This window comes from Stegodyphus dumicola, chromosome 1 (genome assembly GCF_044657685.1).
Source record: "Stegodyphus dumicola isolate Sdum_Otavi_A_Nest chromosome 1, ASM4465768v1".
In the NCBI taxonomy this organism is placed as follows: domain Eukaryota; kingdom Metazoa; phylum Arthropoda; class Arachnida; order Araneae; family Eresidae; genus Stegodyphus; species Stegodyphus dumicola.
Genome location: NC_140768.1, coordinates 137621735 through 137635578, shown reverse-complemented (window position 1 = coordinate 137635578; position 13844 = coordinate 137621735). Strand labels below are relative to the sequence as shown.

At 40.6% G+C, this 13844-nt stretch overlaps 1 protein-coding gene across 2 annotated transcripts in view; it reads right to left on the bottom strand.

Moving 5' to 3' along the window:
- Positions 1-13844, bottom strand: part of LOC118180596 (uncharacterized) — a 386689-nt gene that overhangs the window by 45764 nt on the left and 327081 nt on the right. For both annotated transcript variants that reach the window (XM_085821254.1, XM_085821256.1), the window contains exon 13: positions 1763-1900. In XM_085821254.1, coding sequence (XP_085677380.1) covers positions 1763-1900 — 138 coding nt within the window. The remainder of the gene's footprint in view (positions 1-1762; positions 1901-13844) is intronic.

The following is a 13844-nucleotide window of genomic DNA, read 5'->3' as shown; positions in this document are numbered from 1 at the left end:
GTGTATCGCAATTAGTGCATCGTCGAGAGAGCGTGTTGAGCTCCGGAAACGACTGATCCGAAGAGTTGGGAGCCGTGCTCTGTGTGTTGTCGAGTGCATCGCGAGTTGTAGCGTGGAAAGTCTTGAGAGTACGTGGAGTTCCGAGAACGACCGAGCAGAGTCGGGAGCTGTACTCTAGTGCTTTGCCGTGAAGCTGTCTCCACCGTGATAGCCTGATAACCTGGAGGCTGTGTCGCTGATCGTGTCAGCGTGTTTATAGTAGTTCATCGACGACTGTAAAAACGTGTTTTGGAGCTGTCCTGACAATACTGGCTAATAAAGTGTGTTTCGATACTTCATCAAGTAGTGTCGTCATTATTCACTCCAAATCCACACGAACCCCGTACGGACGTGAAGGAAGAAAATAACGTAACAACTGGTGTCAGAAGAGAAAAACGCAACAATAATTCATTTTGAAAACTACTTACAATTTTTTGTAGTATTAAACACCATCAAAGTGCTATAATTTCAATTTAAAAATCCTGAACCACTAGCTACCCCTTCCCCGCCGAAAAAAAACACGTGTACCTAAAAGATATTTTTCGTTTGTAGCAGTTAGTATCACTTTAAGATGGCACTTTGCCGTTTTTCATACAATGATAAATTTAAATGTTCGTCAAGCCATAGCTAATTATTACAAGTGACTTTCGCTACGTGCAATGGAGTTGATGGGGCTACTTTCCAGAACTTTAAAATATCCTATATTCTTTGTTGTGACTGATCTCACTCGTCTGACAAGCAACATCAGAACCAGTCCACGAACTGCATCCTGTCAAGGAGTGCAAGACCTGCACCTGCCCTAAACAAGAGCCTTGAGCACCATACAGTTCCACTTTCCTCAGTTCCGTTCCCCATTTTGAAGGACAGCACCCTGGGGGGAGGGGTCCAAGGGTCTCCCACCTTTTCCTCTACCATCAACCTCTCGAGTGGACTTTCGGCTCACCGCATATTTAGAGTGCCTCTGTGCCGCACAGACACTACACATTATAAACTACAGTCCGCACAGACACTACACATTATAAACTACAGTCCGCACAGACACTACATTTACAACCATCCATGCCTTCTCTGGGATTCGAACCCGTGCCCTTCGCTACCACAGTCAGCGTCCCTAACCTCTATCCCGGTTGGGCGGCTCATATATTCTTATGTTCGGATATCTATAATTTTACTGGGTACTTACGTACTATCCCGTCGATTGGCTAAGTAGCGCGATTAAGCGCCAATTATGGCTGACCGTGAGCTTTAGAATTCCGCAGTAACTACTGGCTACCGTTGCCGAAATTTCCACTAACGATCGATGGGATAATACGTCAGTACCTTCTGTTGTATTAACTTTACTACTGAGTGGCACTATTTTGGAATCTAATAAATTTAAATCTGACGAGATTAGCAATATCTAATTCTGCTTCAATTCAATGATAGTCTATTTCAAAGGGATATATCATATAGTTTAGAAAAAGAGTTATTAAAAATATCAAAAATCAGTCTAATTAAAAAAATCTAACATTCTAATCTACAACTTTCTTTCATTTTTGCAACTTTACGTTTTTCGGACAGGATTTAGATGTCGAATGCCCTTTTACAAATGTGTTGGGAGAGTGAAAGCAAAATGTATCTATTCAGATTTAAAATCTAAAATGAACTTAAATTATAGTTTTATAAAATATCATGCATCAATGTGTTTGCAAAGATTTAAGTACTAGACAGAAGTTTTACTTACCTATACCTTCAGGAATACTGTCTAGGTAATTCTCACCGGCACTCAGGTATGTAAGATTTGTTAGACGACCGATCTTACTAGGAAGCCTTTGCAACCGATTGCTTTGCACGATTAATTTCTGAAGATTTGGAAGATTGCCTAGAAATCAACAAAAAGAATTAAGAAAGTTCATCAATAACTGCCTAGAAATCAACAAAAAGAATTAAGAAAATTCCACCAATAAATGCCTACAAATCAACAAAAAGAATTAAGAAAATTCCACCAATAAATGCCTAGAAATCAACAAAAAGAATTAAGAAAGTTCCATCAATAACTAATGCAAGTTTCTAACGATTTAGAAATTAACGACTTAAAAGATTTAAAAAAAAAAAAAAATCTGAAAGCTTTCAGATTTTATATTACGCCCAAAGGGACGTTTTTTTTTAACGTTTCATGCATTACCTTTAGTTATTAGATATCATGTTTTTCGCACTTAAACCATAAAATTAAATTCAACAGCAATATCACAAAATATTTAAAACGAGTATTCTTTAGAATTTCTGATACACAATCTCGCGCGCTGCAGATAAAAGTTAAACAGAGTTGCCATTGCTCGCTTTGCAATCATTGAGGTTAAAGTTTTACGAAATATGAAATAGATAATAAAACAAGTTCCAAACTCCAAATCTGGGACCTTCATCAGATGCCCATATTGAAGTGGAGGACTATGTAATCCAAAATTTGATGTCTCTAGGTAAACGTTGTTTTTTTCACAGTGCGAGAAACATACATATATTCATGAAGATTCTTCATTATTTAATTTCTTTAAATCTAATGCAGGGCTCTAAGATATGATGGCAACAATTTGAAAAGTGAAACGCTGCTCCATAGCGGACAATTCAAAATGCAAAACGAAATTAATAGCCCTTCTGGGCGAACTGCTCCGTTGGGCTAAACAATTATCACATTTATTAGCATGTTAGAAAGTACTTGAAATTTTATATGTGAACAGATGATTGAATTTTATCACAATTTAACATGCACAGAGTACTGTAGGCCTGGCGGATAAGTTTAGGCTTGAGATTTCAAGAAAAACTTCACCTAAAAGATTAATTCTTTTACCTACCGATGGTACAAATATCGAAATTCTGCAGTGAATAATGTAATCATTAAACAACATTATGTGCAAAAATCATATCCGTAAAATACAGTTTGAGCATTAAATAAAGAAATCTTGTTTGAGCTTTAAATCCGTAAAATATAGCCTGAACATTAAATAAAAAAAACCTCTAGCGAATTATAGAGTAATGTTAAAATTTACTTTAACTTGTTTATTAATTATTAAAATTACTTTACTTTTTTACTTAATTTGACCTCAACAAACTAAAAAAACCAAAGAAAACTAAATAAACCTGTTCTTAAAAAAGATCTTGAAAATGTAGATGATTTGATTATTTTCTTACAATCTAATCGATCCAGTACTATCAGTTTAGACAGATATCTTCGTAACTGGGTTGTTTACATTACACTCGGTAATAGCATTAAGGATATAATTTCGTATAGTTCGCGAAAACGATATTTTTAAATGATTAGGTGAAATAAATGTAAAATTCCCTAAGAATGAATGACAGGATTTCAAGAAGTCTTGGCGAAGTATGTATAATGCGAAATAGATTGAAAGAACTTCATCTTAATCCGTCATCACAAGAAATTTATTACGCTTTAGTGGATACACCATAAACAGGCCAATAGACGTAGCAGCTAAGTTCAGTTTCGTTCCATACTCTGGCAAGAACACCTGGTGCAAAGCTTTAAATTGCTTGTGTAATTCTGTCTTTGAGGTGATCAAGATTATCAAGTCTCTGTAATCCTCACTTTTGGCAAAGCCCAGAGGAGGAAGTCTAGCAAGATAAAGTAAAGACTTTTTAGTGGGCCATGAAATAAATCAGCGATTTGACTCGTATCGCTAAGTAGAGCGGTGCTCCAATTTGTTAAAATAAGATCTGCAACTCTAGGTTTCTATTTGTTCGATTTCAGGAAACAAAAGTATCTGTATCACGTCCAAGTACAAACTAAAGTTGATATTAGTTTCAGTAAAGAAAAAGGAGCAAAAATCTTGATACTCATTAGGATACATGTGTCACACAAGTTTCTTCAGAGACTAGAGTTCCCCAAAAGGATCTTCGAAGGCCCCAGGTACGGCAATTGTGGGTAATAAAAACACATGCACATAATCTCTTTGAGTGACTGAATTAAACATAACCTCTTACAATTCATTTTACATAACATATACTTCTCAGAAATCCACCTTCATTCACGAACACTCTACAAATAATGATTTAAAGGCAAATTTATGCTCGGATAGATCCAGAAATTTAAGAAAGAAGTTCAGGGGTAAAATAGAAACGGCGCATCGAAGAATTTAGTGACATCCTTGACGACCTTCATTAGCTTTAGAAATATTAATATCAAAATCCATTGACCTTTCTTATTTTTCTAAAATTGAAATGAATCTTGGATTCGTCAGTTTCGCCTAAAATTCATACAGTTATTGGAATTTTTTTTAATGCATTTGCTAAAGCTTAGTGCGCATTTCACAGAAATATCTAGATAATCGAGTTTTAAATAATGTATTAACTATTTGTGCTCGCCAAGCTGCCAAAGACGCTGAATCGGTAAAAGATAGGCACTGCAGATAAAGGATCTCAGTAGGGCCTGACTGCTGCCAAAGCTCACAAATGTATTGTTATACCTTAGGACTGCTCTATACTTCCTAATTTTTCCTATAAAAAAGCAATTTGGTTTGGTTTATTTGATTACGGGAAAGCACTTGAGGGCTATCTGCCTAAAGGGAAGGATGCCTTCGCGGAGGACTAGGACTTTGTAAATAAAAAAGCAAAGAAAGGTGCCCCGAGGCTGCGTTCAGACGGCGACGTAAATGTCACAGAGGCATAGTAACAAGGAATAAAATTTCAACCTTCAGTGGAACGGTGCGTCGAGACACCAAGGTACCTGGGCCGAAGGCTCTACCCTTATAGAACATATTAAGTTATTGCAAAAAGTGACAAAAAATAACCTGGTCACAGTCTTGAACTTAAATGAATTAAATAGTCAGAAGATTAACGTTAAAGGATTAAGTAAAATAATGATAAAGTATCAAGTAAGATTTTGAGAGGGGAAAGCTAATAAATAATTAACTTACAAAGGTGGCAAAATTCTAATAAAGGCAGGTCAGGAAAAGCCGTCGAGCTGGTGAACAAGTGATGATTACTGAAATTATTTCGCGAATTTCATAAGCATCATAGCTGCTCTGAACCCTTCACGGAACTTGTCTGATGCGTTTTTCGCTGCTCTATCTTTTCGATATGTTCTATCATGCTACTTAAGAAGTTGTTTACTTTTTCATCCTGCACCCAATTAACTGCTTCGTTGAAGTCCTCGGAGGGGTTGAATAAATTTCTTTGCTTGCTCGGCTTGAGGAATGTACAAATTTCTGTGGGTGGTAGAATTGTTCCTAGTTGGGAGTTTAGGAAAGTCGTCATCTTTTGGCTTGACTTCTGCAGGCTTTGGTGCTTGTTTCGTCTCCGGTTTCTTTTTCTCGAATCTCTTTCTGTAATGACTACATCCGCGGTAACTGCTCACGCGGTTTAATTTGCAATAAATGCAAGTTGGCTTGTCTTCTTGCTTTAACGGACATTTCTTGCTGCGATGAGACTCGCCGCATTTACAACACCTCTCTGGATTTGTGCACAGGTGCTGGGAGTGACCCCATTACTGGCACCTGTAATACTGTAACAGCCTCTTCTTTGGGTTGTACTTCTTTATCCTTATGGTAAAACTGAACATGTTCTTTAGCGAATGAATAGCATTTCCGACATGATTCTTTTTCAGTTCCAGAAGAAATATTAAAAGTTTCTCGAAATTCCTGGTCTTCCCTCTGCGGAATTGTTTCAACTTCAATATAGAAAATTTTCTCCTTTCGAAATCAGCGATGATAGCCTCTTCTTTAATGGTGTCTGGCAAGTCTTTTAAGATGACTCTTAATGGTTTTTCACCTGTCAGCTGGAATGTATGGTACGGTATTTCCTTCTTCTGAAGCAACTTCGTGGCTTTTCTGCAGTCTTTTACGGTTTTTTACATTCACATAAATCGCTGTTGACTTAACATTAGCCTCAAATTCTTCTTTACACGGTTTTTGCAAAAGTTCGTCAATCTGCATCCAATCAACACTTTCCTGTTGAAAAACAATCGGTGGGGACGTTTCCTCTTGATTGGTTCCTCCCTCTTCTAGGCTTTCGGCTTCTTCCATGCTTTCGTAACGGTTTGACTGCGAAATTTCCATACTTTCCTTCTTTTTCACGTTTTTGGCCGTTTTCTTCGGAGAAATCCAAGTTTCCTCTCCAGTTTGTTGAGTTGAATCTTCTACCTCGTGCGTCTGTTCTGTAACCGTTCTTAGTTTCTTCGCTGCTTGATCCTTAAATGGATGATTTCAAATATCTTAGTAGACTCTCAACTCCTTGCTCTGCAATAATTTCTGTAGTAAATTCTGAAATACGGGCTACCCTATCTGTTTATCCTTAGATGATTCATCATGACAAAGTTCGATATATCGACATCGTTCTAGAAAACATGATGTTATCGGAATAAATAAGGCGATTACCGATTAAAAGAATGTATCAAATGATCCTTATTTATCAGTAAATGATTATATAAATAAGTTTAGAAATATTCGATCTCAGTAGATTTCTTATTTGATTGGAAATCTTGACGAATTGTACTTCAAAGCAGTCATTCTTAACTCTTACATTTCTCACGATGACCGAAATATTTGATGATCAATTAATACTATCCTATTTCAAAGATTTTCATAGTAAAGAAAAGGCAAATTCTATTTTTGAGGAACTCTGTACGTATCCTTTCCAACCTGTGAAACTGAATATTTACGGCCACCAATATATTCCAGCTCGACTTTGATGCGCTTTCGGGGATGAATATGGACTCACCTACAGTTTTTCGGGGACATCGATCGTCGCCCAAGCCTGGACTCCTATGCTGCACCAAATTAAAAGTGAAGTGGAAGCCTTTACCCACGAAAAATATAATTACGTTCTGCTCAACAAATACCCTGACGGAGATGCCAAAATATCCGCGCACAGAGACGATGAAAGCTCCCTGGATCCTTCCTACTGCATTCCCACGCTGAATTACGGTGCGACGCAAATGATGCATTTTGCAAGAGAGAATTATATGACTCACATTCTGAGTCTGGAACATGGATCGCTTTTAGTGATGAAACCCCCCACTAATGTAGTCTGGAAACATGGTATCCCATCCCAACCCGAAGTGAAGACTATTCGAATAAATTTGACGTTTAGAAAAATTATATCTCCGCAAGTGAAGCGTTCTTCTGATGAAATGGTTATTATGACAACACAATCCCTATACCGTGCATGAATAAAAGAACTTTTCCGCGTAAGAAACCATGTTTAGAAGATGAGGTGCTCGAGATACCCCAGGACGACTGGCTGAGTCGTCATTATGAATCATCACGAAATCATGATGAAGTGATCAATTATTGGTCATTAGAACGGATGTGCCGTCTTTCCATCGTTGTAAGTAGAAATAATAACGTTCGTATTCATATACAGAACTTTGCAGAAAAGAATAATTTCATCTGTGCATCTTCTCTTGAGGGTAGGTAGGTAGGTAACGGAAGACGGGGACGTCTGGTGGCTACCAGAGATAAACAGGCATGTGTTCCTCGCCTTCCACTATCTAATGGCAACAATTTCCTGTGGCCTCAAGAGTCCACACCGGGAGCTTATTAAGAGCGCAGGAGTTTACATGGCCAAACAGGGGCGACTTGTTAACATTGATTGACTAATTACATAATTACAGGTATGAGACTTGTGGGAAGGATTTATAGATGAGAGGCTCAGAGCTAGGTACTAAATTTATGAAAACATAAAAACATGAAAATGTACAGAAAACACACATGCAGAGGAAAAAAAGGGGGGAGAGGGATATACTTGATTAACACTGAAGACTTATGACAAATAAAACACACTTAAAAAATAATAATACACATATACACATGTCAGATATATATTTGGCCTCATTTGATCACATATACTGTACATTGTGGGGTGTGTTTACAGACGAGGGGCCATAAGATGGGAATAACATGTGATTGCTGGACATTGATATGGGGGACACGTAGAGGTCCGGCGAATATATATTTGTGGAGCGCATAGGTTGCTGAGTGTATGAGCATGCCGAGCGCGGTGACATGTTAGCAGCACAGGGTGATGTTCATGTTGACTTCTGTTAGTGGCGGACGTTGTGGGATTATGCAGCGTCGCATATATCTTGGCCCATAGCTGCGAGCTGGTCAATGACCTTACAGATTTTATTGATTCTACGTTTGTTTTTAATAATGAACCGTTGAAAGGTGTCTGTAGGAGGAGTGGGATGCTTAATGTGGTTGTCTGCTGTGAGTCGGCAAGAGTAGATATAGTGGTCTGGTGATCCAAGTTGGCCGCACACGCAAGCATCTGTAGTGGAGATGTTGTGCCTATAATAATACGCTGGATAGGGGCCATGTCCCGTTATGAACCGGGTGAGTTGGGGTATAGCTATGAGGCGTGACTTTGGGTAGGAGATTGTAGGTCCGTCGTCCGGTGTCACACGCGTTCCATTCCTCTTGCCATATTTTGAGTAGGTCTTCTTTGAGAAGCCTCTTTAGATGCAACGGTGGTGCACGGATACAGATTTGCTGAACTTCAGAACTGATGGCGGCTTCTTTGGCTAGGGTGTCTGCTGCCTCGTTTCCAACTAGACCAGCATGCGCCTTGACCCAAGTGAGGTGAATGCGTTGCTGGTGGTTTACAGAGAGTAGCTTTTGGATTTCGGAGATAATTGGGGAGGTGTGGCTTAAGTTTTGAACTGCCAGGAGTGAAGATTGGCTGTCTGTTCGGATGCATGCTTGGTGGTAGCCGTTATTTAGTATGTCGTTGGTGGCGTTGAGGATGGCCAAGGCTTCTGCCTGGAACACACTATTGAAGCGCCGCAGTGCTGCCTTCCAACTGGTATGTTCATCATTTTGGTGGTAGCAAATGTAGGCGCTTCCAACTCAGTCTTCAATCTTGGATCCATCGGTGTAGTAGACGTACGTAGCGTTGGGAATACTGGAATTGCTAATGTTGTCTATGGTGATGCGGAAGTTTCTACCTTGAATGCCTGGGTGTGGGCGTTGGGTGGGGCGAGGGTTTTCATATAAGATGAGACTGTGGGTTGTATCGTGGAAGGTGGCGTCTTTGCGTAGTTGCAGGACTCTGGTTATTGTAGCTTCTTGCTCGGCTCTAAGATATAGTGGCGGTACGCCTGCAAGGATGATGGCCGCAGAGGTGGCTGTGGTGCGAAAACCTTTGCACATCATTAGTGCGGAAGGTCTTTGGATGGTCTGTAGTTGTTTACGTTTCCGGCTTTGCATCGGCGTCGCCCATATTGCGTCAGCGTACAGGACTATGGTTTCAATCACTGTCGTGTACAAAATCTTGTTAATTTATGAGTTTCGTCCCCAATTTATACCTTGAAATTGACGAGCTTGCGTGCAATCGATTGTGTCTTAATTTTGAGTTGCTGTAGATGTGGGATCCATGTAAGGCCTTTGTCCCATATTAAGCCTAAATACTTGAGCTCTTTGACGATTTTTAGATTTTTCTTTTGGAGTTTAACACATGGATTTCTGCTTGGGAATGATAAGAGCGGTTGATTTGGCAGTGGAGATGGTAAATTTGAGTTCTTGACAGAGGAAGCTGAATTTTTGTAATATTTGAGTGCTTCTGTGTTCCAATTCGTTTCTGGTGCGACCCTGGATTAGGAACGCAACGTCGTCTGCATAGGCAACTAGTTGTGTATGCTGTGGCCAGTTGGTGGAGATGATTCTCTCCTGCTGTTTGATGGTTGTCCCGTTGTTGTGTGGGACCAGGAGGAAACGATTCTGGAGGTAACTGTCAAATATGCCATAGATGTTACGGGGACATCGAGATGAGCGGAGAGCTTGTTTAATGGCCGAACACCAGAGGGTGTCAAATGCACTCTGAAAGTCAATTGAGACAAAGGCCGTGTGAAGCTGTTGTTCTTTGTTGTGGTGGATTATCCGTCGAATTTCCTCCAGAGCATGCAGTGTGGAGAGGCCAGAGCGGAAGCCCAACTGCCTGTTGCTTAGGATGCGGTTGTCTTGCAGATGAAAGATGAGTCTTTGTACTATTAGTTTTTCGTAGATTTTCCCTAGAGCCGGCAACAGGCAGATCGGTCGGAGAGAGCTTGGGCTTTGGAGATCTTTGTTCTTTTTAGTGAAGAAGACTACATGACCAGTTTTAAAGACGCTTGGGAAGAGCTCATGTTTCAGTAGGTTGTTGAAGAAGTGAAGAAAGAAGATGGGATGTGATTTGTAGGCGACCTTGAGGATGCTATAGTCTAGGCCGTCAGGGCCTGGTACTTTCTTCTTGGGCAGGGTACGATAGATTTGTGTGATTTCTTGCCTGGTGAAGGGAATGTCGTCTTGGGTCATCGGTGCTGCGTGGTTGTTTCTGAGAAGCTTTTGTTCCGGTGAATCATCAGCTGGGTTATCTGAGGGAAAGACGGTGCTCAAGATAATTGCAGCAGTGTTTGAGGTAAGGCTGGTGTTCGATTGGGCAGTTTGTTGCTGCAAGTAGATTTGGTGGAGGTCAAAAAACTTTGCTTGTTGAGATTTTGTGGAGAATTCCAAAGGGATCAGAGTTCTCACTGCAGAATTTCTTCCAGCTGGTAGTTTTTGCAGTCAGTATGCTTCGTTTGTATATAGCTCTCTCTTTTCTGAACTGTGTTAGGAAGAAGCGCGTTCCCCTGGGGTGTCTGCTTTGGTAAGGCGGCGTCTTAGTGCCCGGCATTTTTGGCGTTGCTGGCGAAGGTCCTTCGAGCACCATGAAAGACCTTGGATTTTCTTGGCTATGCGGATGGGGAGAGCACTGTCACAGCATTTTTGTAGCTCCTGCGTTAGATGGTTTGTGTACTGGTCGAGGTCTGCGGCGTTGTGGCAGCTTTGCAGTGATGGAAGTTCTCTGGTAAGTAGGTCGTGAAGTTGCCTTTTCAGTGTCTTGATTTTCGCTTTCAGTAGTCCGTAGCGTTTAAGTATTGGGATGGTGGTGCTGGTGCTGATACTGAAGTGGATGTATTTGTGATCCGACAGGCTACAATCGTCTGACACCTCCTAGTTTCGCAATAAGTGGCTGGCGTTGTTGCTGGTAAGGGTCAGGTCTGGCCATCCTTTGTTGTAGGTGCTGTCAAACGTAGGGGGGCATCTATGGAATTGTGAAGGTGGAGGTTGTTGGCGGCTATGTAGTCTTCTAATTCTTGACCTTTCCTATTGATGTCGGTATAGCCCCAGATTGTGTGATGGGCATTAAAGTCACCGCTGAAGATGGTGGGAGCGGAAGGGCATTTGATACGAATTCTGTCCATTGCGGCAGTTGCTTCTGTGATGGTGTCCGCGGGGGAGGAGTAGATGGAGCTGAGGATGAAACTCATGTCTGAAGTCCAAATCGGGTTGCATATTATGATGGCTGCTCGTGGGGCTTGGGTATTTTCGTTCACTTGGATTGTTCTACAGGAAAGCGGGAAGGAAGCTACTTGGCCGTTCTGCGTCGAATCCTCTCGATATACTTCTGGTAGGTTGGACAGGTGGGGTGGTACGCTGGGTGTCCACAAGGGATTGTTCCTTTTGTCTTGTGATTGAAATCTGTGCAGTTGATGCATGTTGGATGGATCGTGGCGCAGTCTTTGACGTTATGTGCGCCGGAGCAGAAAGCGCAGTATTCCTTGTTGTGGCAGTCTTGTTGTAGGTGGCCAAACTCTTGATATCTGTAACAGCGTTTGGTACTGAAATATTCTGTGATCCTGTGCGCATGCCATCCGATGTCGATGCGGCCAGTTTGCATAATTTGTCTGAAGGCAGGTGGTTAGCATTCGGCGATCCACTTGACATTATTATTCTTGTCTTTAAGCCGGTGTAATAGTTTGATCGTTGTTTTGTTGAGGCTGAATTCCAATTCTATGATGTTCGCGAGTTCTTCCTTCTGCAGGGAGGTTGGGATATTGTGTATGGCTATGCGCGAGGATCTTGTGACAGGAGACTTTGCTGAGACGAGCTGTTTGCCTTTGTCGCTTTGAAGCGTGGTGGAGAGTTTAGAAAGTCTGCTTAGGTGGCACACTCAACAGCGATACCTCCGTTCTGTATATGCCGGATCTTGCGCACCTTGATGCCAATCTGCGAAAGGGGAAATTCTTCTGCGAGTTTCTGTCGTTGTGTATTGCTCGTGGCTTGTTCTTGTGGGTAGATGAGCAGAGTAGACGGGGGTTGAAATGTGTGGGTCAGAGCCTGAGCGTACGTTGGGTGACAGGCTGGTTGTAGCCTGCTGTTTTGGTTGGTGCTGGCCAATTCAAAGTCCGTAGTATTCCTTGGTGGAGAAGGGACGTGGTCCGTGTTGGTCGCGCAATCTTTTGTTGTCTTTAGATTGGGGCCGCTTAGGGTTAAGGTCTTGAGCGCTTGCAGGAACCGCACTAAAGTTTCTCTTAAGTTGGTTGGCAGTAAGTGCCTGCCGCTTCGTTTAGATGTAATTTCGAGGCACTCCTCGTGCAGGGCAGAAATTTTATCTTCGTGAGAGAGAGAGATGGAGTCTAGGATTGATTTATAACGTATCCAGTTGCGTCCAAATTGAGTTTGCTGACGTAGTATGAGGTATCTGTATTTGGCATTTTGTGAAGGAGCACCGTTGCGCTGTGCGCTGCAAGGACCAAGCTTAGAGTTCCTAAATGTGGTAAGAACACTAGGAAATTGCTTGAGAGGTCGAGTCACTAGAGTTGCGCAAGCACTATTGCACGCGCAGTTGCTGAAGAGTGACAGTTGAAGTGCTATATAGTTGGTATTCACTACTTCGCAAAGTCACAGAGACGCTGAATAACTGAATGGCAGTCACTGAGGAGTTGTTATATAGTTGGAAGTCACTAAGTCACAGAGTCACTAGTTGACAGTCACTAAAGATTTACAGATGATTAATGTGTGTGGTAAGTTGTGTGCTCATCGATTGCGGGTGTTTGAATGGTATGAAACAGGAATACAGGGAAGAACAATAAACTGCGGGAAATCAATTAAATGCAGCTATACAGATTAAATCAATCATATAACGATAAGAACAATCAATAATAAACTGGATACGTTATAAATCAAATATGAAGGACAGGGAATGGATTAATTTATCTTTAAGAATCAGATATGGTGATATTAACCAGAATACAGTCAATTAGGAAGGATTGCTTACTATATAATTGCTAATGGTTTCAGTAAATCCTGGCCTTTGATATTGAGGACACACATAATCGTACAATTAGTTAGCCAATTAATGCAATGGTTTAGACATTACATTTGTATGCATAATCCATGAAAATGGCGTTTGTACCGGTAATCCAATCAAAATAAACACTATTTATGCAAAAACAGGTAGGCTATACAAAAGACTAAATTGCAAAACTTAACGCTAATTACACAAGGACCAGTCAGATCGTAATTTCAACTATGCAAGAACTAGCTTATGAGAATTCAATTTGCTATATTGAAAAGTTACAAAGTTAATTATTACAAAAAAAAATCTTATAATGATTTAATAACGGTAAGGTAATGAAATAAAGCTAATAATACTGGATAGATGAGTTATGTCCTAATTAACCAAATAAAGTTGTCAGCAAAAGAACTATATTGTCAAAAATACTTAGATGTAATATAAACACATAGATTTAAAATTTGAATGAAAGTAAGCATAATCACTATTAAAGCAATTTGAGAAGAAATTCCAAGACTCTGAGTAAAATTGAGATAATTAAAACTAGCTGACAGCGTAATTAAATGTGAGTATGACTCCTTGAGGGCGTGAGTATGACTCCTGAGACGTGGTATGATTTCATGAACAAATTACCAAACTTTAATTTCAAGTATTCTTAAGCATCCTTCAGAGCCAATAATCAGTTGGCGGTATTTTGTACAAACGCGCAATGTGTTCTTCAAGAA